The 25112-nt window shown below is 45.7% G+C and overlaps 2 protein-coding genes and 2 long non-coding RNA genes across 6 annotated transcripts in view; 2 read left to right on the top strand and 2 right to left on the bottom strand.

The window, feature by feature from the left end:
• Positions 1 to 682: 682 nt before the first annotated feature.
• KLHL38 (kelch like family member 38) lies at positions 683 to 8306 on the bottom strand. The gene is made up of 4 exons (XM_062627074.1): positions 7896 to 8306; positions 5882 to 7361; positions 4383 to 4488; positions 683 to 2474 (listed from the first exon to the last, which is right to left on the bottom strand). The coding sequence occupies exons 2-4, from the start codon at positions 7229 to 7231 to the stop codon at positions 2188 to 2190; spliced, it is 1743 nt and encodes a 580-aa protein (XP_062483058.1). The 5' UTR covers positions 7232 to 7361; positions 7896 to 8306; the 3' UTR covers positions 683 to 2187.
• Positions 7357 to 15291, top strand: LOC134167914 (uncharacterized). Its single transcript, XR_009966329.1, has 4 exons — positions 7357 to 8011; positions 13532 to 13655; positions 14716 to 14851; positions 15197 to 15291. It is a non-coding gene; the product is annotated as an uncharacterized LOC134167914 (long non-coding RNA).
• The window catches only part of ANXA13 (annexin A13), a 25050-nt gene continuing 14808 nt past the window's right edge, over positions 14871 to 25112 (bottom strand). For both annotated transcript variants that reach the window (XM_062627081.1, XM_062627080.1), the window contains 9 exons: positions 24442 to 24536; positions 22533 to 22703; positions 21585 to 21618; positions 21422 to 21501; positions 19584 to 19652; positions 19266 to 19367; positions 17307 to 17382; positions 16404 to 16516; positions 14871 to 15202 (listed from right to left, as the gene is read on the bottom strand). In XM_062627081.1, coding sequence (XP_062483065.1) covers positions 15083 to 15202; positions 16404 to 16516; positions 17307 to 17382; positions 19266 to 19367; positions 19584 to 19652; positions 21422 to 21501; positions 21585 to 21618; positions 22533 to 22703; positions 24442 to 24536 — 860 coding nt within the window. In that variant the 3' untranslated portion in view covers positions 14871 to 15082. The remainder of the gene's footprint in view (positions 15203 to 16403; positions 16517 to 17306; positions 17383 to 19265; positions 19368 to 19583; positions 19653 to 21421; positions 21502 to 21584; positions 21619 to 22532; positions 22704 to 24441; positions 24537 to 25112) is intronic.
• LOC134167916 (uncharacterized) overlaps positions 15324 to 25112 on the top strand; it is a 19981-nt gene continuing 10192 nt past the window's right edge. The window contains exon 1 of one of the 2 annotated variants that reach the window (XR_009966332.1): positions 15324 to 15405. This is a non-coding gene — a long non-coding RNA (uncharacterized LOC134167916). Of the gene's footprint in view, positions 15406 to 19680; positions 20940 to 25112 lie in introns of those variants that run through there. The other variant, XR_009966331.1, reaches the window with a different exon arrangement.

The following is a 25112-nucleotide window of genomic DNA, read 5'->3' as shown; positions in this document are numbered from 1 at the left end:
TCTTTCCACTCCTCATTTCCTGCCCAGTTACAGCTGTGCAAGGTACTATTTGGTTGCAGCATAAATGCTGGGAAAATCACTAGTTACATGATATGGGAATTAAGAAAATCTGTTTGCTTCCAAGTGTAAACCAATGACTATGGCAGTAGTTTGCAAACATGATGTTATGGACCCAAGTCAGCTCTTTTCCCTCAGTTCTGGGTACAGTCACGAGCCTGGCAGGAATCTGTGTCAGCTAAAATGTGTGGCAGCAACTGGCGTCTCCTGGAGTTTTGGAGCTGAGTGGGGTCACAACAGGAAGGAGTTTGGGAAGGCAGCACTGCAGGGTTAGGAATAAACATTTCCCCAGGGCAGACTTTCCATAATTGGCCATGGCAAGGCTTCTTTCCCCAGAGAGCTGGAGCTGGTCTGTGAGGAAGCAGAATGAATCACTGCTCCATCCAATTTGGCAAGTGCCATGATTTAGCCTTGCTTTGCACAGGGAGATGATGATAGAGACTGAAAGACAGAGGAGAAACGTAGCCAAAGGCTTCCGAGCTGGGAGATGAGTTTGGGTTTACACTCATTTTTTGCAGGTTTACTCAGATCCTTAGAAGGAAACCCTGGCAAAACCCACGGGTACAAAACCAATTCCCTTTATCAACGATGCAGAGGGAACAATGAAGACTCCTGAACGCAAACCTCATGTAAACAATAATAACCATTTTATTTTGCATTGTTAAACCAGCAGTTGATATGCAATACTGCCTTCCAGCCCCCCACTTCGTTAACTATTTCTGTCACCCTTCTGCTCCCAGATACCCATTTTGGGGGGGATCTTAGTGGTTGGAGTTGGTGTCCTGCAACATGGTGGTGACCACATGGCTGTGCAGCCTTCGGTGAAGAGGAAGGTTGAGCATGGTTTCCTCATGCCAACCGGTACCCTTTGAAAAGTCCCACTGTCATTCACATACGAGGTACAAAAGAGTGTTGTTTCTGCCATCTCTTCTCTGGATGGTGCTCATGAGTGCAATCTTTAGAGCTCCTTGCTATCTCAGCAATCTCACCAAGCCTGGTGACCAGGCAGCACTTCACAGCCTGCTCAGGATCTGATGATCAATCCCCTCCCTTGAAAAATATGCACTTAGTGGCAGAACCCCATGAAAATATTGGTGGAGCCAGAGCTGCTTTGCCAAGTGGCAGACTTAGACTTGCTCTTCTTGGAAAGCTGGTTTCCTGTCACTGGCTTTCTCTCATCGTTGTTTTCCAGTGGTTTGGAGAGAGGAGAAAGGGAAAATGTTCCTCTCCAATACCTCTTCTCTTTTACATCCCCTTTCCTCTGTATGTCCTCTCTGCTATTCCAGATTTCAGGAACTCCATCAGCCAAAGGGCTTCCTAGCTACCCCCCTTTTATCCTGGATGCAAAAAGAGAAGCAAGCTTCCTGCAAAACAAAATCCCTTGAAAAAGAAGATGCAGCACATCTTCCTTTCCATCCCACCTTCTCCCGCTCCTTCAGAGATGGAGCAAAAGTCTTCCTTGCCTGTTGAAAGAGCAGTAGCTCAGAAAAGTCAAACCTGCATCTTGTCACAACGCGAGAATTCACATCAAAGCATCAGCCTTTTGCTGATTTCTAATTTGATGTTAGGAACATATTTTATTTCTGATGAGATGACTGCCATAGCCAATGCAGGCAGCTGCTGCTGGGCTGGATACAAGACCAGAGCTTGGGGCTGCCTATTCTAAATGCCCCCACCACTGGAAACTGAAGGCTTGGTTAGCACCGAGCAGCAAAGGGTGGCAGCATGCAGCTGAGTTTGCATGCTAACAAATGCAGGTTACCCAGATCTTACTTTCCCTGGAGATACCAGCATTCCCATTCACCTTTCACTTTAAAGCCTGCGCGAGGCCAAACCCTGTGCCAGGTTGTTACCCAGTATCTTTTCCCTGTTTTCTGCTGAGATTCTAGGTGAGGTGGCGGGGCTGGATTTAGCAGCACCACATGCAACACCAGTCAGGTGAACACAGCATGAGCACAATTCTCATGACCTTTCTGGCAGAGCGTTTAGGGAATGACAAATGCCACCGGCGCCTTCAAGGTCAGGAGTTTGTGGGACCCCATGAGGATTCCCCATGTGCTCTCTGCAGAGCAAAGCGGGTCCTTTCTGTGCAGGAAAGCACAAAATGTCCTGGGAAGAGTCAAAGATCGCTTAGAGAAGGTTAGAACAGGGAACACACTGGAGCGTAAGGCACCCATGGTCAAAGAGTTTGTGTGGCAGTTTTCCCTTTGGTGTCCATGTGTCAGTCTCTGGATCATAGCAGTCCAAGGAATCCAAGTCCTCGATGACATTGTCTGCAGTGAGACATCGTCCTCCCGTGACATACAGCTTGTTCTTGATGACAGTGGCCCCATGATGCATTCGTCTGTCCTTCATGTCTGCACATTTAACAAACTTGTTGCCTTTTGTGTCATAAGCAATTATTCTCCGGGTGTACCCTAAATGCAAAGCCAGAGGTAGAAGAGACAGATGTGAATTAGAGCTTATAGCCAGAAGATATATATTTCCTGCTAGTCTTCAATAAAACCTTTTATACTAGTACATAATCTGGCAGAATTAAGATATCTAAGGTGGGAAGTGATGATGTGTCACAAGAATTCCTGTCTGTCTGGCTTCCCTTCCTGTTTGTCCTCATCCTGTCTTATAGCACCTTGGCAGCCAAGGGTCAAGGAGCACCATAAAACCCATCAGATCAAGCAATCAACCCATCAAACACAGTTGGAGCTTGCAGTTTTCTGCAGGTGAACATCCCAAAGTTTTTGTTTTCACTCAACAGACTCCTAAAGCATAGAGAAACCAATGGCATATGGGAAGGGAGCAATGATGCCATGTTGGGTTGCTAAACTTGCCATGTTGTCTACTGAATGGAGCTGCTACTCAACAGCGCAGCGCCACTCCCAAAGCCCTCAGTGCCACATCCATGCTAGTCACCATGGCAGTGACCCAACAGGCAGCTCTTCCACTGAGGGGTGATGTAACCTTGCATCTGGTGACAGGGAAGGGCTGGAATCATGGGTTTTGCCCTGGAGCAATGGGGGTGTGGAAGCTTGGTATCCACCAGCATCTTGCACATGTATTCCTGTGCCCATGGCAAAGAATCTGCTTTGATCCATGTTTTGTGGGACTTGTAGGCATGTCCCATAACAAAAATCAAGGCCTCTTTTGCTTAGTCCAACCCACTCCCTTTTGTTATGATGTGACCAGTTATGCAAAGAGAACATGAAACGTGATGAAAGCAGTTTTTAAGACAAAATGTTATTTCTATGGGATTTACTGTTGATAAACCAAGAGTGTTTGGCCAATGTTTTGGCATGGAGCTTGGTAAATAAAAATTGACCATAGTGAATCTCTCTACTTTCAAGCAAAATGAAAGATATTTAAAATTAACATGATTTTCTGTGGCTTTTATTAGATAAATACAAACTAAATCGAGATCTTAAGCTTAGCAGCAGCAGGCTTGTGTCAATACATACTCTTCATATTAACGCATTTGAAAATAAGAGAGTTGAAAATACTGTATTTTGGGCACTGTAGTCTGAGGTCAGGGTAATTTGCCACACAAGATCTTGCTAGTCTTGGACCTTTTGACCCAGCTCTCCCCTGTTCTGCAAAGGGTAGCAGTGACCTCCCACTGATTTATGACATCCCATTTGAGTCCTGTGTCATTTGGGTTCAGTCTGCTACTCTGCTAAAGCTTCTCTATGTTTAATTTTCCCTTGAATAATCTAACACATGGTTCCTCCTGCCAGCCTGTGGTCAGGGAGCTGCCTTTAGGACTACCAATGACATGCGATTCATCAAAGCGCTGTGGGTAGAAGCTGATGCTCAGATTGAAAAGGACACCGAGACCTTTCCCGTCTTTGAGTGTTTCATGCCCTTCTCAGGATATTTCACAGTTACCCCCAGGAGGCAGCTACAGGACCAACTGACCCCTCATAGCCCTGCATCACACTCATCCCAGCAAGCTGTCCCAGGCCTTGTGGTAACTGTGCTCTCCACCTTTCCAAGAAGAGCAGTAAGGCAGGGCCAGGCTGTGAGGCAGTAGGGAAGGAGCAGAACCCGCATGCCCTTGGCTTCCTCCATTCTTCTGCAGAGCAGTAACTTGCATTGGCTTTTCCTCAGTTTCTCCCCACCACTTGGAACAAGAATGTGCCTCATGGAGAACTTGTCCCCACTTCCATGGCCATGAGACTCCACGGGAGATGTATATGGAGGGTGGACACACTTCTCCTTTCCCTCCCAAGCTCCAAATGCTTTTTGAGGGAACACCCCAAGCAGGAAAGCTGCGAAATCCAGCAGGAGCTGGGCAGGGGGAGAGAGGAAGGAGGGTGAAACAGAGCCCTTACCACCTACGATGATAATCTGGTCTCCAATCACAACAGCTGGTGCACAGACGTTCTTCACCACTCTGGTCTCCATCCGAAACCACATGTTCCTGGAGACATGATAAACCTGACAAATAAATGAAGATACACACAGCTGTTTGTGTTGCATTTTATCTGGCAGTTGTAATTACAGAGGAACTTATGGGTTTTATTTTGTCCTAATTAACACAATCCTCTGGCTTAAGCTGAGAATTTATCCACTTTCTTTCCTAATATGTCCTCTTGGAAAGTGCTCTTGTTTTCCAGGCTTGTCTGCTCAGGAGATGCTAGCCCATGCCCTAAGGCAGAGTGTATCTGCAATATGCAAGCTTCTTGCCTGTAAATCTTTGCATGGCCATTAAATCACTTGATATCGCTTTTCCAGTGTGCAAGCTACCTAATTTAACTTCCCAGTTATTCTGTGTATTGCTGCTTTAGCCTTAGCAATCTACTGGGCAAGCAAACTTCAACTTCATCTAGCTCAGCTGGCAGCCACAGTGTTTGCCCAGTTGCTATATTTGTGCTGGTGGCTGGTATGCACTGAGATTGGCAAAGGGACTTGTTAATGAGACTTAGAGTGGTATCTAAGTCATCAATTTATGTGAGAAAAAGAGCTGCTGCCAGATGATGATCATTCAGTCATCCATATCTGGGAGACACAAACTTTTATGTCACGTCGACCTCTTCTTAATATAGCAAATACCTCCAGGACATCTCCCCACTAACTGATACATATTTCCTTCCCCCTGATAATCAAGAAGCACTATCACCATCAAAAAGTGATGCTCATGTGCTGTCTGCCATTTTAGCCTTTAATGATCTTCCTAGTTAAAACACCTAAGCCAGCGAAAAACACACATGGGGAAAGTAACTCTGCAATGTCGCTAAAGCATCAGATCAGATAAGAAAGGATTTCATGTATTTTTTCCTTCTAATAGAGTGTAACCACCGAAAGCAGGCAGCGAGCCAGCGACATGTGGCAGGAGCCACATTTTTAACACAACTGTTTATATGAAATAACTGTCAGTTTAAGTTCTGGCCTTTTGATAAGTGAGAATCTAATCGCTGTAATGATCATGGATCTTTGTTTTGCTGTGAGTGAGCAGATGTGTGGCTAAGACCCCATCTCGGCTGCCAAGTGGAAAGCGCTGATTTAGGTGAGATTGGCTGCAGGCATGAAGCCAGGCAGTGGGACTGGCTGCTGCCTGTCATAGCATCACCTGCAGCAGCCCTGGCCCCAGTGCCTACCAGCATCAGAGATGACACCCAAAGAAGTACCCTGAGGCTTGTGCCTGGAAAACACTCACAGGGTTGCAATGCTCCTTGCAGACAAGACTTCCCTGACGCCATATTTCAACTCATCCTGCCTCTGGCTGCAACTCACAATAAAGTGGTTTTGGGGGGTTGATTTACTCAGGAGGATAATGAGCTGCTGCATACCTTGGCTGACACTGCTTATGACAAGCAGGACTGGCCATTACCTGGATCAGCCGGACAGGGTTTTGCATAATGTCTTCTCCCCCAAAGAGGTAGACCCTCTGATCTTTGGCAGCAACAGCAGGGTGAAGGACGGCAACAGGCATGTTTGCCATGCTCTCACTGGCATTGTAGACACTGTCGTATCTTTCCACAGAATTCAGGATTTCCTGATTTTCACCAATTCCACCGAATGATAAAATGTAATTTTTATAAGCCAAGCTTCTGTGGGAGTAACGTGGGACTAACATGTGCTCAATCAACCTCCACTGATTGAGTTTGAGGGAGTAAATGTAAATATTACCACTGACCGGGCTTTTCTTATTGTTAACAGGCATCCCTCCAAGCACATAAATATTGCTGTGCAAGCTCACTGCAGAGGCTTTGTAGAGGCGCATGGGAAGTTTGGCCAAGCTTAGCCATTGGTTTGTCTTGTCATCATAGAGCAGGACTTCCCTTGTTGTCTGCTGGCTGTCCTTTCTACCACCAATGATGATGAGGAACTCCTGGTTGGAGTACCTGCGAGGAACATGCAGCATGGGCTTGATGTCCGGTGCATTGGTGCTGTACAAGGAAAACATATGTCTCCAAGCTGACTCAAGGATGCTCCTGCAAGTGGGTGAGGACTGAACAAGGGAGTCATTGGCAATGAAGTGAAAGAAAAAGGTTGGATGGACATACTGAAGCCGGACCTTCTTGAACAACTCTTGGATGTAGCCTTGTCTTGCCTGGAGGTCATGCCGGATCCAGACCATCAGGGTCTCAAAGACTTGTTCCTCCTCCCCACAGAGCTCATCGTCCCCAAGGTAATCAATGAGCTCCAAGGGACAAAGGTCCTTCAGGTCCTCGGAAGAGGCCACCTCAGGAAAGCATTTCAAGGCCATAGCCTTGGCTTTCTTAGTCAGGCTTTGGCAGTTCAAGACTTTTGCTAGTCTGAACATGCTCAGACAGTTGTCAGGAGTCAGCTTGTCCTGGAGGTAGGCAGAGCAGGCCTCAAACAGCTTCGCATACTGCAGCATGGAGGCTGTCTCCAACAGGCACAGGACATTCTCAGCGGATATAAGAATCTCCCCTGTGTAAACATAAAGGATGAGCTGGTCCAAAGTCTCGGCATTGATGCCCTTCAGGATGACTTTAGCCTGGCGACTCTCCCTGAAGTTGTTACAGAACATCGCCTTGAAGTATGGACTGCTGGAAGCCAGCACGTTTCGGTGGCAAGGGATTTCAAAGCCCCCGGAGCAGAGGGTAACATCAGTCAGCATCCTGCTCTGCCGCAGAGCATTCAGCTGCCTCAACAGTTCGGAGGAGAAGTCCTGGTCTTTGAAGAGAAACTCCTCAGTGGATCCTTCCTCCATAGCAAAATAGGAGAGAGATGAATTCTGGACTTGGCAGAAAAAAACCTCAAAATTTTTAGCAACTTTTATTGAAATATCCAGCTTCAAGGGAACAAATTGGGACTTTGATGTTGCTCTAAATATCCATTCGCTGTTATGCATAAAAATGGAACATGGGTTAAGCACAGTGGGAAAATCATAAAGAAGCTAAAAGGTCACTAAGACCCTTTAAAATTCACATAAAGTTATCAGCTAGGTTGCAGCTCTGAGGTCAGCACTGCCTATGTCCCTGGCAAGAAGCAAAAGCACTGAAGTTATCTCACTGATTTGGGATTAAAGCTGGATGCCTGAAGCAATTGTTGTGTTCGTTGAATAAATGTGCTTAGACATTTATTCACTGTTTTTAAGTATTAGCAGTTTAGTAGCTTGCGCCTCTTTCCCCTAGAGTTAGTCACTCCCAAAGAATGTAAATCTGGCAGAGCTGAACTCTGCAGCAGGGAAAACGAAACCCTGGAGACGGGAATCTTCATTAAAACAGTTATTTATTAACCCTGCTTAGCTGTGGGTTTTTTATGTTAATCAAGACACGCAATGACTAAATTAAGTGCCAGGCAGAACAATAGGATGAGTATTGTCATGGCTAACTGCTCAACCTGCAGTGCAACGGTAAGGTAGAAACGTTTACCTTCTGTTGTCCTTCCCTGCATGCACTTACTCTCTGCCGTTTATTCTCTGCTGAGATTTTCCATAGCTAGAGCCTGGATAAAAACCTATAAACCCCCAGGACGTTTCTTTCGGTAGGTAAGTGATTCATAGAGGGTGCTTTCTGCCCGTGTTTACTCTGCAGTCACTTTTGCCGCTCTCGGGGGCTGCGCGCAGGAGCGGCGCGGCGCTGGGGCATTGTATACATTCCAGCGCTAAGAATAGGGACACGGGCTTCTCGCTGTTATCACATGTGACGCCGCGTTCCCTTTTGCAATGACCTGGCCGGGACTGAGCATGCCCGAGTGGTGTTTTTCTGGCAAATGTTTACATCTAATAAATAGACACAGAGAGGAAAGTTCACTTATAAAAGTCCTGGCTGGCCGCTTGGAAACAGGACCCTGTCCTAAAGCGCCTGGGAACTCTAGAAGCCTGTAAACAGTCTGCAAAGCCTCGTGCTAGGTAATGCTCTGTCACCGTAGCTTCATGGAAAAAGAGGGAGAGAGGAGGGCTCCCAGGAATCCCGGCAGTATGGATCATGTCTCCACCTTATGGAGAGATCTGGGGAGCGTCACCCCCTTGCAGTCTGGTGGGAGATGCTGATGCACTGTGCCCATGGCTGACTCAAGGTGGGCAGCGAGAGCCCAGCTACCCCTGCCAAGCAGAGTGAAGTTCGCTTTTGGAGCAGTTTATCTTTATGGTGATGCTTAATATTTCATATAGAAAACACCAGGTTGTGGCCTTTTTTGTAAGGACCTCATCTCTCTGAAACCTTTAGTAAAGAACTTCTCAAGCAGTTGGCTCAAGGAAGCTTAGCATCACAGGCGGGAGGACAGCAGTGGGTTGCTGAAGTGAGTGCAGCAAGCAGGAAACCAGTCCCTGGGTGGCACTTAGCTCCCCAGGGCAGACACCTCAGCGGGGTCTCTGACTCTGTGTGCCTGCACGTGAGCAAGGTGTCCGAGCTCCTTTTGCAGCCAGTGAGGTCTAGTCAATAGAACCAAGTCTGCTGAGTTATTCAGGTCACCAGTAAGTACCACCTATATTTAGGCAGGTGAACAATCCTCCAGACGCTGCTGGGCCTCCTCAGGTACTCAGCTGCCTCAGTCACATGTAGGTGTCCATATTTAACACTCACATGTAGGTATCTGTGATGATGAGCCTGAATCCATCCCTAGGGTGGGATCAGTGGAGCACCTTGTGCCACTGGAAGATCCTCCACAAGCCCAGCTGGCTCCTGTCTGGGGTTTCCAGCAGGTCCAGGTCCAATGTGATGTGTCCCAGCTCTGTGCCAATATCCTGTGTGTTTCAAGAGAAATGCATTGGCTGCCTGTGTCCGGGTAACTGTTTTGGGCCACTCCTCTATGCTGAAATTCCTCTTTTTGGATTGAATCCAAAGTGCCATTTCTAAGCATTGCTGCCACAGGGAAACACAAGGTTAAAGCACAAGTCCTTCTCATATTTTCAAAGCCAAAGCTCACGGTGAGTCATGTCTGCCCCTCGTCACAGCAGGGCAGATGAGCAAAAATCCTTGGGAGCCACAGTGCCCTTATGTCAACTCCCGTGCTGCGCTGGTGTTTGCGGTCCTCCATATGTTCCTGCCCCCACATCCGCGGCCCAGCAGACTGCAGGGCTGGGGGCAATCTGCTCCTCTAAAAACAGCAGCTTTGCATCACAGGTCATGCCATAGGTGGCCTTTCCCAGAGACTTTTGTGCTGGACAAAACCCTGAAGGCCCTGTGTTAAGGGCAGGGTGGAATTGGGCTGGAGTAGCTTTTTGGAGCTTGTGGCATCTTCCTTTCCCGCACATGCATGCGATAATGGCCAAAGGAGGTGAGGGAGAGGAAGGGCAGAAGCCACTGGGCTTGACTCCTGCAGATGAGTTACTTAGAGGGTAAACCTGGCAGTGTGCAGCCTTTTCCCCCTCTTTGAGTAAAGAGACAACCTGGAGGGTGATGTTGGGGTGCTGGGGAAAATGTGCCCTCCCATCCCTGCTCCCCACTGCCACTGCCCCACCAGCTGGCTTTGATCTTGCTATAAATATTTAGAGTGGCATTAAAAACCCAAAGGAACAGTTCTCTCTCCTTGTCCAGAGAACATGAGCTACCCAAACAAAGCGCCTCTCGCTTTCTTTCTTGCTCTCTGTGTATATGCTCTCGCTGCGGTCCGTTTTGATGATTGATTTAGCTTTGTATCTCTGTCCTGGCTCTAACTCTTTGCTGCCTGTTTAGTCCTGCCTCTTCCTGGCAGCAGCTGTAGATTATTTTTTTAACCCTTAAAGAAACAAATGACGCTATGCCTTCATTAATGACAGTTTTATGGGGTCGGGGAAGGGTAGGTGGGATGTTCTCCCGCTTTAGATACTGATAAATGTGGCATTTATTTAGAAGATCCCAGGCTCGAGGGCTTTGCACGGTTATGCAAACCCTTGCTAACCCAGAGTACATCGTGTGCTGTTTAAATAGCTTATTGCTCTCGGGGGGGTTGCTGCTCCCTGCTGAGTCCCCATACAGGTCCCTGCCAATTTGGGGCCAAGGCTCCCAAGCAATGAAGCTCCTGCCGCCTGCTTCACAACTCTCTTCTTTCTTTCCCAGAGATTATGGTTTCAGATACATCTCCAACCAAGTGGGCACATCAGCAGTGCTCAGTTAGGATTTCCTCTATAAATAAACTAGAAATCATTTTTCATGGCATATCCTAGGACAGTATGTATTGTATGGCCCCTACTGCTGCAGCACGATCCTTGGTGAGAGGATAGAGCCGTTTCCTCTGTAGGACAGTGTACCCTGTGTGAGAAAGTCTCTTTCTGAATGAGTTCTGAATGTATGCTCCAGTCCCGAGCCACTGTCCTGGTGCAGATGTTTTTCTGTATGTCCGATAGGAAACAGTTTCTCTAGGTTGACATGCTATTGACCAAAACAGGACTGAGCATCCTTTTTGGGAGGACAGGATATGGCATTAACCATGGCAGTGGGATGTTACATGGATAAAGGGCTGGTCTGAACACCATGTAGAGTGGGAAAGTGGGCTCCTTCACAGGGTAGGTGACCCACCAGCACTGTGGGACGTGATGCTGCAAGTCCTACATAGCCCTTTGGGGAGGCTGGACCCACCGCGGGCTATTAAAAACAGTGACCCGCTGTAACTGCTGCTGTATGAACTCCATCAACAGCTGGTTCTATACAGCAGCAATGTCTACCAAAGGACAACATCTGCTGCAATGCTGTATACTCATCCTGCTCATTCTGCTCTCTGTCCTTAAGTGTTAGGATTGCTCAGTGTTGGAATTAGGATGGTTGAACCTTTTATCTGGCCCAGAGCAAGCTCTTCTTATGTTTCAATGAGACGGGATGATGAAATGTCTATTCTCATGCACTAAGCAACAGAGCGGAAAAAAGCTGTGGTCTTATTGTCCAGCAGACAGGTGCACAGGGGAGACTGGTGATGTCAGACAACTGCTAGAACTCACACACTGATCCTATAACAATTCAGGTGAAAATGAACAAATATGGATAAGGGAAAAGGACTGTTCAAGGCACAGACTTCACTGATCTCACTCAGTATTATGTGCTCTGCCCCAGTGACTACCAGCCCCCCCCAGCTGTTGAGAGAGATAGAATCATAGAATCATAGAATAGTTAGGGTTGGAAAGGACCTTAAGATCATCTAGTTCCAACCCCCTGCCATGGGCAGGGACATCTCACACTAAACCATGTCACCCAAGGCCTCGTCCAGCCTGGTCTTGAACACTGCCAGGGACAGAGCATTCACAACCTCCCTGGGCAGCCCATTCCAATGCCTCACCACCCTAACAGGAAAGAATTTCCTCCTTATAGCCAATCTAAACTTCCCCTGTTTAAGCTTGAACCTGTTACCCCTTGTCCTGTCACTACAGTTCCTGATGAAGAGTCCCTCCACAGCATCCTTACAGGCCCCCTTCAGATACTGGAAGGCTGCTATGAGGTCTCCACGCAGCCTTCTCTTCTCCAGGCTGAACAGCCCCAACTTTCTCAGCCTGTCTTCAAACGGGAGGTGCTCCAGTCCCCTGATCATCCTCGTGGCCCTTCTCTGGACTTGTTCCAACAGTTCCATGTCCTTTTTATGTTGAGGACACCAGAACTGCACATCCTTTTCCCCAGATTTGCAGTCTAAATAGATAGGAGGACAAGTAAAAATATTCCTTATTACGGTCTTTACAAAACCGGGAGAGGGAACAGAATCCGGGATTAACATTCCTCATTGTAAAAAGAGACAATTACAGGGATCATAATGAATCAGATGCCATAAGCTGGAAAGGATGGGTAGATGCCCCAAGCACCAGTGGTGGCTGCCTGGGTCACAGCCTTCAGCCCAGGTTGGGAAAGCAGCCAGCACTGCTTGGGATGCTGCATGCCCTGGCAATGGGGAGCTTGGTTGGTGGGCCTTGACCAGGGTCAGATGGGCACCTGACACCATTTTGCTTATTATAAGCTGAAGGCAAGGATACAGGAGCAGAAAGGAAGACTAATTTGTTGGGGAATTATTAGATTTATGTGTCACATATTTACACATACAGGTAAATGTATATCATAATTACGTGCATTGAAAGAGCAAGGGTATGTCTATATTAGCAAATTGCTGTCAAGAGATGGCACGCATAGGGACCTTTCTACTCAACATATGTGTGTCTCACCCAGCTGATGACACTGCCAGGAGACCTAACTCCACATGTAGTGTCTGGGCCAGATTCCCATGAAAGGAATGGTTTCCCACTCCCAGCACCTGGTTTTGGACTCATCCTGATACTCCTCACTGAAGCAGCCTCCCCAAGTCCTGTCTATGCTCAGTGTGGATTTACTATCGGCTTAATTGGACTGGGAGAAAAGCCCTTAGGCTCTGTCCTGCTCCCTGGTTGACATCTTAGGTTCACTGAAGCAGTGAAACTGTAACTATTGCATTACTCATTTTCTGTCTAGCTGCTCAGCAAACATGAGTTCCCTGAGTGCCCTGTCACCACAGCTGTTGGTCATACTGGTGTGAGACTTAATTCTGAACTAAGGCTTAGCTGAAGACTTGATTGAATCTGGGTTTGGTTCTGATTTTGCAGGTGAGGTAACAGATTACATCTATAGACACTGGTCATGAAACCTGAACTCGAATTTTGAACCCCTAACCTAAACTTCTGTAACACAAGGACAAGTTTTAACCTTACAGCACTGGAGACACGCAGCAACCCCACAAGTGTCACTGCCATCACTGTGTGTATTGTGCACAGATAGCGAGATACAGCATGTAATTCAATAATGACTTTGGCCCAGTATGTGTGGGTGTGAAGATGTGTGGGCTCCTGGCTTGGTTTCAGGCCAATCTCTAATTAAAGAGTGAAAGATTAAGATGAAAGCAGTTGTGCTCTTCCTTCTTCAGTCAGAATGACCTACTAGTGTTAATTAAAACAGTCTTCAGGCAAGAATAAATTTGGCTGCCAAAGTTACGTGCTTGGCATTAAATAAGGACATAGCTGGGTTTAAAGTGTGCTGAGCTTCTAGAGGTTTCACAGAACCCCCTCACGTACCTTTGGGCACTCTGGTTAGAATATCCTAAAACAAATCTTTTGCCTAAATCATCTCCTTCATGTGCATTCCAGACACCTGCTGGCTTTTACTCCAAACTGCATCAATTGAGAACAGGTACCTGACAGATTACCTTGCACTGAACACACGGTGTGACCTCTGGAGGATAAAATATCACCAGGAACACTGGACACCTAAGTAGATTATTCGTCTATCCTTTCTATAGTCTCTGGTTACATGAGCGCCACGGCAACAGCAACAGCAACAAGAAGATCCTGCACTGCTCTGCTCTTTCTGGGTCTGAACATTAAAGTGCCTTTGATAGAGGCAAATCCCAAATCAGGTGGCTCATTTCAGGTCCAGGATCTGCCCCTGGTATCTTTATTTCTTTATGTTTAGAAATAGTGCCAAAGGAGGGTCAGGCATCTAAAATGCCAGAACATCCTGTTATACCTGCGTGGCACACTTCATTATCCTTAAAAGCCGTCCATCTTTCACATCTCCCATTTGTTCTTCCCCATATCTATGGATTATACCTAAATGGCCGGGGACTGCTGCTGTGACATTGATACAAGCAGGGAGAAACAGGTCCAGTGCTTCAGAAATACTATTTTCAATGTGAATTAGATGTCATCAACCATCATATCTCTGGGGGTCTAAGCTTGAAAGACCCTTACCCGTGCAGAGTGGTACGTTCAAAAGGGGGAAGAGGCCAGACACACAGAAATCCTCACAAGCCCATCTCCTTGACGGACTCTTCTATTTCTTTTATTTGTCAGGCTGGGTCATATTATTTTTCACCTACATTATAGGATTTTAGGGTAACTCAGTGAGGAAAGGACCTCCGATTCAAAGCGAGGTGAGCCATGAGGTGTGACCAGGTTGCTCAGGCTTTTATCCAGCCAGATCCTGGAAACCATGAAGCGGTCCTGAGGCCCATGTCAGCCTCTCTGGGAACAGCATTTCCTTGCCTGACAGATCCACTTCATGAAGCCCCATCTCTTCCTCAGCTGTGCTCCTGCACCATATCCCAGGGGGTGGTGTCAAGGGGTACTGCAAGTCCTTATCTCCTTCATGGAATAATTTAGGAGGTGACATGCTGAGAGGGCAACTCACAGGGAAATCACTCTGACCTTCCCCACTGATAGCAGGACTTTAATCAGGGCCTGAATAAAATCATTAATTCACAGCCCTCAGGTTGTTTAAAGAACTGTGATAATGGGCTGAGAAGAAATTGCTATCCATTTTCCCTTGGCAGGATTGTAAGGGCATGACATGGCACCCATCAGATTGGAGACAGAACGGGGATAATCTCCAGAATGAGAGAAAGAAAGAAAAATCCACCCAGAAGGAACAATGACAGAGGATTCTTCCACATATGCAAACACAAAGAGGTCAATTTACATTGGGTTTTTTTAACAGGTCTTTATTGCTTAAGTACATTTGGCGAGATAGCCATAACATAAACCTCATTACTCCAGCATTACTTGGCAACACATTTCCCAGCTGGAAAGAAAATAAATTGGATTTTTTTCCTTTGTGCTAATGCCACATTTTTTGAATGCTATTTTGGAAGCTAATCAAGAGGTGGCTGCTCAGCATGCCTCTTCATTCCTGATGGCTTTTCAGTGCAAAATAGCCAGCAGCAGCTTCCTGAAGTCCCCAGAGGTATCAGATCGGACAGCTTCAGCTAAGGACTTCTTGTACATTTGCTGGAACTTCTCCTGTACTGCTGGCAGGTCGCTCTGAGAAGACATCAAGAGCCCCTTTAGAAGAGTGGGATGTGCTTTGAGCAATACGTGTTGCTCCTATCAGGACCCTTGGGGTCTGATCCCCAGACCTGGGGGTCTGGACCCTTGGGGTCCACCGCACCCAATGGAAGGAGGAGAGGACAAAGCAGGATGTCTAAATATCTCGAAGGTCTTTCAGCTTACCATTCATGTTTGAGGTAAGCCTGTGTGGTGAGGGGGCACTAGCACCTCACATGTGTGGTGAGGGGGCACTAGCTATGAGGAGGGGTACGGGTCCGTTTGGAGACCCATGGCCAGGAGCACCTCTGCCCTGTGCTCAGCAATGCCGTGCAGGCACAGCCTTAGTGCAATTCCATTGTGGCAAGCAGGGAAAGAGGCACTTCCAAGAGTGTGGCTAAAAGACAGTTTTGTTCCACCCACAGCAGTAATTTTCTGGTTACTATGGGGAGGGAATTAAATGCCTTGTCTTGAGCTTTGCTGTGAAAAGGCACCCACAGCACAGGCCTGATCTTTATCTCTGTGGGGTATTAAATGTTATCATGATTGGACCGTGCCTCAGCAGAAAGCCTACCCTGGAGCCTACTTTCTCACACTATCATCATTGAGAAATATGCTCTCCTCATCCGTGTGAACAACTCCTCCTCTATGTCAAGACTGACACAGCCCTGGGGTGACAACCTACACAAGTTATGAGGAAGGAAGACTTAAAGACTGTTTTTGAGCTCTCAAATGTCTTGTGCAGTTTTGTGCTTTTTCAAATGACAATTATCTCCTTTGGCTCTTTATTTTTCTTCCCTGCTCCCCATCTGTGTTTTACCAGCTGGAATCAGAGAAAATTGGCAACATATGTTCATAGGCAATTCTCAATTTGAGAACTGCTACTTTATCATTACTTAACTAGGAATTTGCTTTTTCACATCCTATTGGGGCCAGATCTCCCCATGGGTTAGTTTTAACCAGGTACAGTTGACTCCACTTGAAATTGCCTGCATGCTTTCTGCTTCAGTTCTTTTGAGAACAGAAATATATGTAACATCAAAATTAGAGTTGCCTGGGTACAAAAGCGTGAGCATTGATGTCACTGGGCTGAGATGGCTTGACTGAACACATGATCTACAGGACCCACTCCATACCCTCTACATTTGTATTTCTTCCAGAGCTGATGTGAGGTATGACAGGTCTCAGGGTACCCTACCTCAGCCCTGGTCACAAGGATGCGAATCAAGGTGTCTTCATCAGTCCCAACTCCTTTCATTGACTTGTGCAGAAGCGTAGCAAAGTAACCTGGGCAGTCTTTGGCACAGCTGACTATAGAAAACAGACAGAGGCTTCATTATACTTATGTATTTACACTTTGTAATCTATCTTCAACAAGAAGGAAATAAATAAGGAATAAATACAGGAAACTATCTAGAGTTTATGCTCAGACATATAAGCTGGTAGGGCTTTCATCCTGACTGGTCCCCTATCAGCATGCAAGGAGAAGTCTTGGAATCTGAACAGGACATATATTTCTCCATGGGGAAAGTTTGTTACACAGTGAAAATGAAATGAATGAGAATGAGCATCTTCCCTCCTGGAGTTTCTCTTGCCCATCTATTCTTGTGGTAGCTGCTCACTCCACAGCTCACAGGAGCAAGATTTGGGAGAGCCCAGATCCAGATGGATAACAGCAATACCAGTAAGATAACCAGAGCCAGGACACAAGCTTAAATGCCTGTCACAGTCATTCCCAGTGCTAAATTGCTGTTGAAGACCCTGTACATTTCTGTGGTGGCTGGCTAGCATTCTTCTGATGATGCCCAGGCATCTACTGGAAGTTATCAACAGCCATGGCCTCGGGCAGCTTGGAGATGGCCTCCATGTGTTAGAGTGCAAATAATTCAGCTGCATGGAGAGTTGTGCCTAGCAGTTTTATTTCTAAAACCAAGAGGTCCAAATCACTACTGGAAACTGGCTCTTCTTTTCCTGGCAGATATGACAGCTCAGTTTAGGTCTATCTCGATGGCTGTCACCAGGCTGCACACAGATCCCCCACAACCAATGTCAGATGATGGCAAGAACTAGAAAAGAAAGCTCTTGACACTTTTTTTCTTACCAAGAGTGAGATAAGCCTTCTCAAGATCTCCAGAAGTTTCACTTTTAATGGATTCTTCTATGTCCTTCCCACACACCTACAAGGACAACATAAAGGAGCCTTGAGAGCTGCTGTCTGTACACGCCATCCTATTGCCATAAAACCAGTATCCAACTTAGGATCCAATGGCAAAAAGCCAATTCAGATCCTTTAGAGGCTTTCCAAGGGAGTAATTCAAGGGCAAAGGAAGTTCTCCTCTGTTATAAGCACTCACAGATTCAGTGGCACCAAGGTCTATGCATCCAAGTAAAGCACAGCAGTTAAGAGATGGATAACCTACATCAATCAGTCACATTGTATCTGGGGGCTTCTAGGACAAAGAAGCTGCAGCTTCTTCCTGAGTGAACCCCCCCCCTCCCCCCAGTTATCAAGCTTCCTCTAAGTCCTCTATCAAAGGCTCTGGATGGCTCCCACACAAAGAAGATAATTTTTGGAGCTTTACCAGCTCTATGAAGTTTTGTTGCTTATTGTCTTTGGCTTCCCAGGGAAAGTTTGCAAACACTGCAGTTGTCCCCCAGCTTTTGTGTTATTCTGTAGGAAAGGGGAAAAACAGACTTCAAAACAGAGTTTATCCTGAAATTCATGAGCCTCAGAGGCTTTTACTTTGCTCTGGTTTGCCTACCAGGTTGGCCCTGCATGGTTTTAGGTCAAAGCTGGGAAGTACACATTCAAGGTACCTTCTGAGGATTAAGGCTTAAGTTCTGCGAGTCCCCAACCTGGTTTACATCTTCCCTATTTATCTTTCTGCTGCAGAGGAGGACTGATGTTTGCATGGCTCTAATCTTGGCCCACTTCAAGTACAGCCAGGCAGGATGTGGTGGATCAGTTTGGGCAACCTGATCTGCTTGGTTTTAGGAATCAAAAAGCCAAGGTAGTTTGGCTATCAGAGCATTTAGCTGAACCCCCATGGTTTGGGCCACTCCAAGGGAGTATCAGTTAGTGACTGGGTTTGTTCTCCTGCCAAAAACAAACCAAAACTTGGATTAAGCTACAAACATTTTTCCAGCTATGGGTTCCTTATTATGCTGACACTTAAATATGGCCTTGACTGGAGATTTTTCATGTTTGGTGCCAAGGGTTACAGTTTTCTGATGAATCTCCAAGTCATCATTGGGAAGTTCAGGACTATGAGCCAGAAGCTGGAGGGGTACACTCTCCTGGGAATAAATGTCACTGCTGAGCTTCCATCTCACTGCAGGAGAAGTCATTGGATCTCCCATTGCTTTGACTTTCTTGGGTCATTTCCATGCGAGAGGTCTCAGTGAAGGTCTCACTGGAGGCCCAGGCAAGAGTAAGATGCCCCTGGTGTGTAACACAGGGAAAAGAACCAAACAGGATCCTGCTGCCTGCTTTGCCTTTTGTTTGAAGACAGCAAAATACCTGCACAGGTTGTCTGTCCAGCATGGGCAGAGAGAAAGAGGCAGATGTGCCTCTGCCCAGCCAATACAAGCGTGTGAAGCAGGGGGATCAGGAGGAGAGACCTTGACAGGCTCTGATTTGGAGTTGGAGAGGAAAAGACCAGAAAAGCAAACCCCTGCTTCAGGGCAGGAGTTTGTGAACCTGACCTTTGCTGGTCCTCCTGCAGGAGTGGGGACAACCAGCATCAAGCTGCTGTGGGAAGGGAACAACATGGTAACATTTCTTTGGCTGGATGTTGTATAGGTTATGAAGGCTCTTCACTGGCAGAAAACACAGCTTTTATCCCCTACTTCCATAAGATCAAGATCCACTTGTATAAAAATGTCTTCCAAGATCCTTAAAGCATTCAGGAAGTTTTAAAATGGCAAAGGAAGGATCATCTGCTCTACACAGAATCATTTAGGCTGGAAAAGACCCTTAAGATCATTACATCTCATTGTAGGGTCTGCAAACTACATGTCAGGCTCTGTGCAACCCACATCGTGGAAGAGAATAACTCACCTTCTCATAGGCTTGAAAAGTAGCTCTCAGCTGACTATAGCTTCTCTTTGCTAAGACCACATTGAAAGCCAGCTCATCTGTTCCCCAGCGGCCTTCTCCTGCCTTAAAGATTCCACATTATTTCTTTGAAGCACTTGTTTATTCACAGTAGAGACAAAAAGTCAGCCAGAACCCTTGATTCACCAAGCTCCAGCCCGTGCCCCCCTTGCCCATTTCTTACACTGCCATCACCCCTGTGCATGGTGCATATAGTCACCCCAAGGTTGCCTTTGCTGCACAGCATGGGGCAAACAGGGACTTTTCCACAATTGCACTTACTTTATAGAGATCTGTGGCATCTTGCATGGCGAGCTCTTCATTGACATCTTGGGTCTCATCTCGGGTTGCCTACAGGAAAGGACACGACCGTAAAAACCAGATCAATCCCCGGTTATGTTTCGCAGTGGAAAAGAAGATTGTCAGTTTATGGCCTCACGAGTACTCTCGTTATAGCTCTGCTGCCATCTGCTGACAATTGCCTTGTACTGGGGCTCAGTGGGGCTTGGTACAGCTCTGAATGGTGTGCTCGTGTTTACCGCAGCTCGTGGCTTTGCTGGCTTTAGAGATGGATGGAGCCTGTATGGTAAGGTTTCTCTCCAGCTTCATCTGCTGTGTGCTGGGGTGCTAATGAGGTTGCAACTCTGATGCCTCTGGTGCAGGAAGGGACTGTCGGGGTGGCATGGTCCATACCCTGTGGATGCTCCCCTGTGGCAGCATGGCCTACTGGTCCATTCCCCTTATGCCAAGGCTCCTTGCCATCCCATGGGTGTTCCTGCTTCCCCCTCAGCCACCATGTGTCCAGAGCAGAAGACAAAGTCAGAGGAAAACCTGATCTGAGTTCAGCGTTAGGCTTGCTTTGAGGAGGGATGGACTAGAGGAGCTCTAGAGGTCCCTTCTCACCCAGCTTGTTCTTTGGTTCTGCTTTCTGCCATTTGTTTCAGTTATTTCTACACTGGTGGGAAGTGGTAGCATATGCAGCCAGATGCTGGGGTGGGAATGGGGCTGAGATGTACAAACAGAGCTGGGCAGGATGTTCCAACACAGCCCCAAAAGAGCTGAGCTACTGGGTATGTCCAGCACCCTGGGCTCAAACCATGATGTTTCTCAGGAAAGCAGCTGCTGCACCACATCCAGCTACTGCAGAAGGTTCCCAGTACCTGCAGTGAAGTGCTGATGGTTTTCATGGTGCTGGGTATACCCTGATAACTACAAAATATTTTTCTGACTGACCTGTATACTCTGAGAATTCACTTACACTGGGATTCCTGGTAGAAAATATGAAGGACTAATCTATGAAAACCATCTATGAATAATATGTATTTATTTTATGAATTTATTGTATGAATAACGCTCTGGAAAGTATACCCCAAGAGGCTGAAGAAAGCTGTATCAATGCTTTCCAGAATGGGAATCTAACTCTGATGTATTCAGTGATGTGTCTGTTAGATCTTTAAAGCTTCTGCTTATTGAATCTTTCAATTTCTCGTGGCCGTCTGATCAGACTGACCACCATGCTGCATTTCTAGGTGTGATCCTACCCCTATCCCACACACCCTGCCACTCATGGCTGTCCAGCCTCGGCGAAAATCTCTTGGTCCTATACTGTGTCTTTAAGAACCTATTTGTTTGTTTCAGGTAGGTGGATAAAGTGTGTTCTAATGGTAAATCTGCTTTTTTTTTGGTGAATAGAAAACTACACAACAGCAAGCTTTCTTACTTGTTCTGTATCTTTCAGAACTGTAAAATCCTCAGCTGAGACGGAAATCAGATTTTACAGGACTTGGACAGACTTCAGCATAATGAAGCCATGAACTTGAATGGGTATTCTAGCCATTACCATGCTATAAGTAATAATTAAATAATGCTGTTGTCTACAAAGTATCAGAATTTATATAATTACTTCTGATTTTGTAAATTAAAATTTTATATATTAAAAGCTATAGAGATAGAAGGCTCTTAAGAATGCAGTTTGCTTACTATGATTACCTCATTATTATATTGCATACCACACATTATTACAAATACCAGCTAATACTTATTATAATTACTCAGGGTAGGCAGGATAAAGGAAACATCTCTGTCAGGCAGCAGCATAAGAGGAAAGCCTCCAGCCTTACCTCTAGCACAGTGATTAATATCTTCCGTAGGGAGCCACTTGTGTCACTTTTAACATCAGACTCTAGATCCCTGTCAAAGACTGTGGAGAATAAAAGATTTTGTGAGTGTTCACCCAGTGATAAAGGCTTTAAATGAAGGTGTTTGAAAGACAAGTCTACTTACGCCGTTTGTATGCCTCCTTTACGTTTACAATCTCCTAGGCAAATAAGGGAAAACCATAAATAACTAAATGAATAAATTTAATAAAGACATACATAAATAAATAAATAAACACCCCCTCTCTTTAAAGAAGTCAGTACCATTCCCAAGTTGCGTGAGGCAGGCATGGAGGCAAGAGAAGCCAAAGTACCATTCCCTTCTCATGGTGGGACTCACTGCAGTGCAAAGACACCGAGCCTGGTTCAGGACAGCATTTCAAGGGATGCCTGACTCATGCAGGTGTCCCCCTGGTTTCATTTGTGTTTAGGCATAAGCTAAAGGGCTTTTTGAAGAGAATCCCATTCCCATATCTGGCAGGAGCCCCCTGAATGGTTAGAACAGTGTTAAAGCACCCTTTTACAGGCACCTGTGGATTTCTCTATCAGCAGTGTTGCCTCTGTGTCATCCACGGGAGATATAATTAGGACCAAGGAAGGAATTAGAATTATAAGGATGCTGGGGAGGGACTCTTCATTAGGGACTGTAGTTATAGGACAAGGGGTAATGGGTTAAAACTTAAACAGGGGAAGTTTAGTTTGGATATGAGGAGGAAGTTTTTTACTGTAAGGGTGGTGAGGCACTGGAATGGGTTGCCCAAAGAAGCTGTGAATGCTCCATCCCTGGCCAGGTTGGGCAGAGCCTTGGGTGATATGGTTTAGTGTGAGGTGTCCCTGCCCATGGAAAGGGAGCTGGAACTTGATGATCTTAAGGTCCTTTCCAACCCTAACTATTCTATGATTCTACTATTCTATATTGCTGTTAACTCCTGGTATGGCAACCTTACTGCTGCTACTGACAACAACAGTTTCAGCCACAGGAGCTGGTCTGATTCCTTCCTCCTCCTCCTGGGGGGATACTCTTGGTGAACTCTTTGCCCTGCTACCTAAGGAAGGTCATATGTGGTGTCCCAACCTTATTGCTTCGTGTGCAGAGAATCTCAATCAGCAGCGACTCATCCGTCCCAGCACCCTTCATTGCCTTCCGAAGCTCCCGGGCCTCGTACTCGCAGGGCAGGTCCAGCAGAGCCAGCACAGCCTTCTCGAAACTCCCACTCAGCTCTCCCTTCAGGACCTCTTCCAAATCCTGTGGGGACAGTCAGAAGGGTTAGTGAAAAAGCTGAGGTGGGATTATAGGTTTTCTTATTTTTTTTTTTGGAGGGGGGGGGGGGGCGGAATTTAATGATTTCAAAGCTGCATCTGTATTAAAAAGGGACAAAACCATAAAAAATCTTTTCAATACATAGACTTTTTTATAATAAATTCCCTATTTTTTTTTTTTTTTGGTTTGGATTAAATGATTGCCCTGTCTTTAAATACCAGCTGATATCAGTCCAGTTTCCTCTTACTTGTTTAAATAAGTGCAACCCAGTGTGTTTAAAAGCTTAACAGTCTGAAACACAACACAGCAAGTTCCTGCTTTGAAAGAGCTGCAGCAGAATGGATCAAACCTACCAAACTTCCAGTTTTGGTTAAAACTGATTTATTGGAAAAAACATCAGATTCTAGAAGTGCTTTGGTGCCACGTGATCAGCATTTTTTCCACCAAAATAGATAGATAGATAGATAGATAGATAGATAGATAGATAGATAGATAGATAGATAGATAGATAGATAGATAGGTAAATCAACCTTCCTATGATCTACTTAATTCAAAATTTAGTAAGACCCAGAGAAGAGCTCGATGGTGCATGTACGCTGAGAAGGATGCCTACCTATGATTTATTTGAAGCCCTGTCTGCAGCTAACATTTCCTGTAGTATGGGAAGTACTTGACAAGTTCAGAACAACAAACGAGAAGCCCAGCTCTAAATCTATTGTTCTCAAATACCCTCTTACACAATTGTGAGTGAACACTCAGTCTGCTCAAGTCAGAGGCTGACATTGGTGTTGGAGTAGTTTCAACAGCCACCATGAATCTTGCTGCATGAGGCAGAAGGAAAGTGAAATGGTACAACCTGCAGCTCCTTCCCAAGAGAGTCAGGCTGCCCAGGCAAGCAAGAAGGGATGCTACATGCTGGTGTAACTGAGAAGTCTCATGGCATTTACTCATTTCTAATGCCTATTTTTATTAATCCTCATTACTGAACTACCATTTATGTAGTCAACATCTTTTATCATGCTTGCTGTTTTATATATAGAAGGCTTTCAGGTTCAGTGCTGCCTGTCTTATTAACTATTAATGACTAGTGACATTAATGACTAATGAGCAAGCAGACCTTAAGAAAATACCAATTTAATAAACTCTGCAGGATTCAGATGTTTTTCTAAATGATACATTGGAAGCTTTATTTTTCTTCCATGCAAAATCATTAAGGCAGTCTACATTTCCTCCTCCAGAAATCAAGCGCCCAATGAGACTTCTTAGTTTTACAATGTGTATTCTATTTCATCACTGGAAGAAATCAATTCCGCATCTATTAAACTCAACAAAAATACAATGATGTGAGATCAAACAGTTCCTCTGAATTTGCATCTGGTCTGACTTAAAATTTCCCTTTTACATTAATTTTTTCATCTGAATGTGCTGAAGATGAACACAAACTGAAATATATTTCATTTTAGTTATGAATTATTTTATAGCTCTGTCAGCTTTGATTAAAATGCTCTTGCTCTGGTTAAAGCTGATTTCAAGAAGACCATAAGGCTTAAGATTAGAAATACAATTGGTATTTTAGGAGATAAAATACACTGCCGAATCAGACAGTAACTGGTGTCCTTCTTAAATCTACTGTGCCTTTGATATTTTCCAAAGCAGAGGCCTGGAGGCTGTATTTCTAGCAGGTACACAGTTTGAAACAGAGAGGCCATTTATTCCACAATACCTTGCTATAGAGAGACTTGTATTTCTGTTTTATTTGTTGTCTCTGCCCTGATGTTCGACTCAACAAGATTTCAATGATTTTCTTTTCGTCAGTTCCTGAAAAAGAAGTTGTGCACAGGACTCATTCAATCAGGAGGAAGAGAAAACATGACCTCTATAGAGAAAAAATTGCTATACATGTATCCCCACTGGTGTCAATGTCAGGGTTTGCAGCACCTAAGATTCTTTTGAGGATATATTTAACTGTAGTCAGCTACAATGTTCAGACCATAAAATAAAATTCACCATCTCATGCCGCTTATATTTTATCAGAGGAATTGAGCCTTCTGTTTGAGAAGGTCAGAACCTGCTCCTAAAATCAGTGTCCATGGGCTGACATATACATTTTTGGTGGCAAAGCTTGTTTGAGTAGTCCCGAGGGATCAGCCACCAGATCCAGTTCATTAAGCATGCAAACACCTATGCCGGCACAGCAGAATGAACAGTGTGGGGTGAGAGTCTGGGGTAGGTTTAAATCAGCTTCATTAACCCACAGCCTGGCTGCAGAGCCTGTACAAAACGGGGTGTGCTTTGTGCTAAACCGAGTCAGGAAGAGGAGCAGGAACCAGCCTTCATGGTCTGAGACTCTGCTGCTGCTGTTCTGCTTGGCAAAAGTAAGTGAGAGGGAAGTAG

This window comes from Pezoporus occidentalis, unplaced genomic scaffold, assembly GCF_034315485.1.
Source record: "Pezoporus occidentalis ecotype Australia unplaced genomic scaffold, CSIRO_AGI_Poc_V1 ctg3, whole genome shotgun sequence".
NCBI lineage: Eukaryota > Metazoa > Chordata > Aves > Psittaciformes > Psittacidae > Pezoporus > Pezoporus occidentalis.
This window is presented reverse-complemented; position numbering and strand designations above follow the sequence as displayed.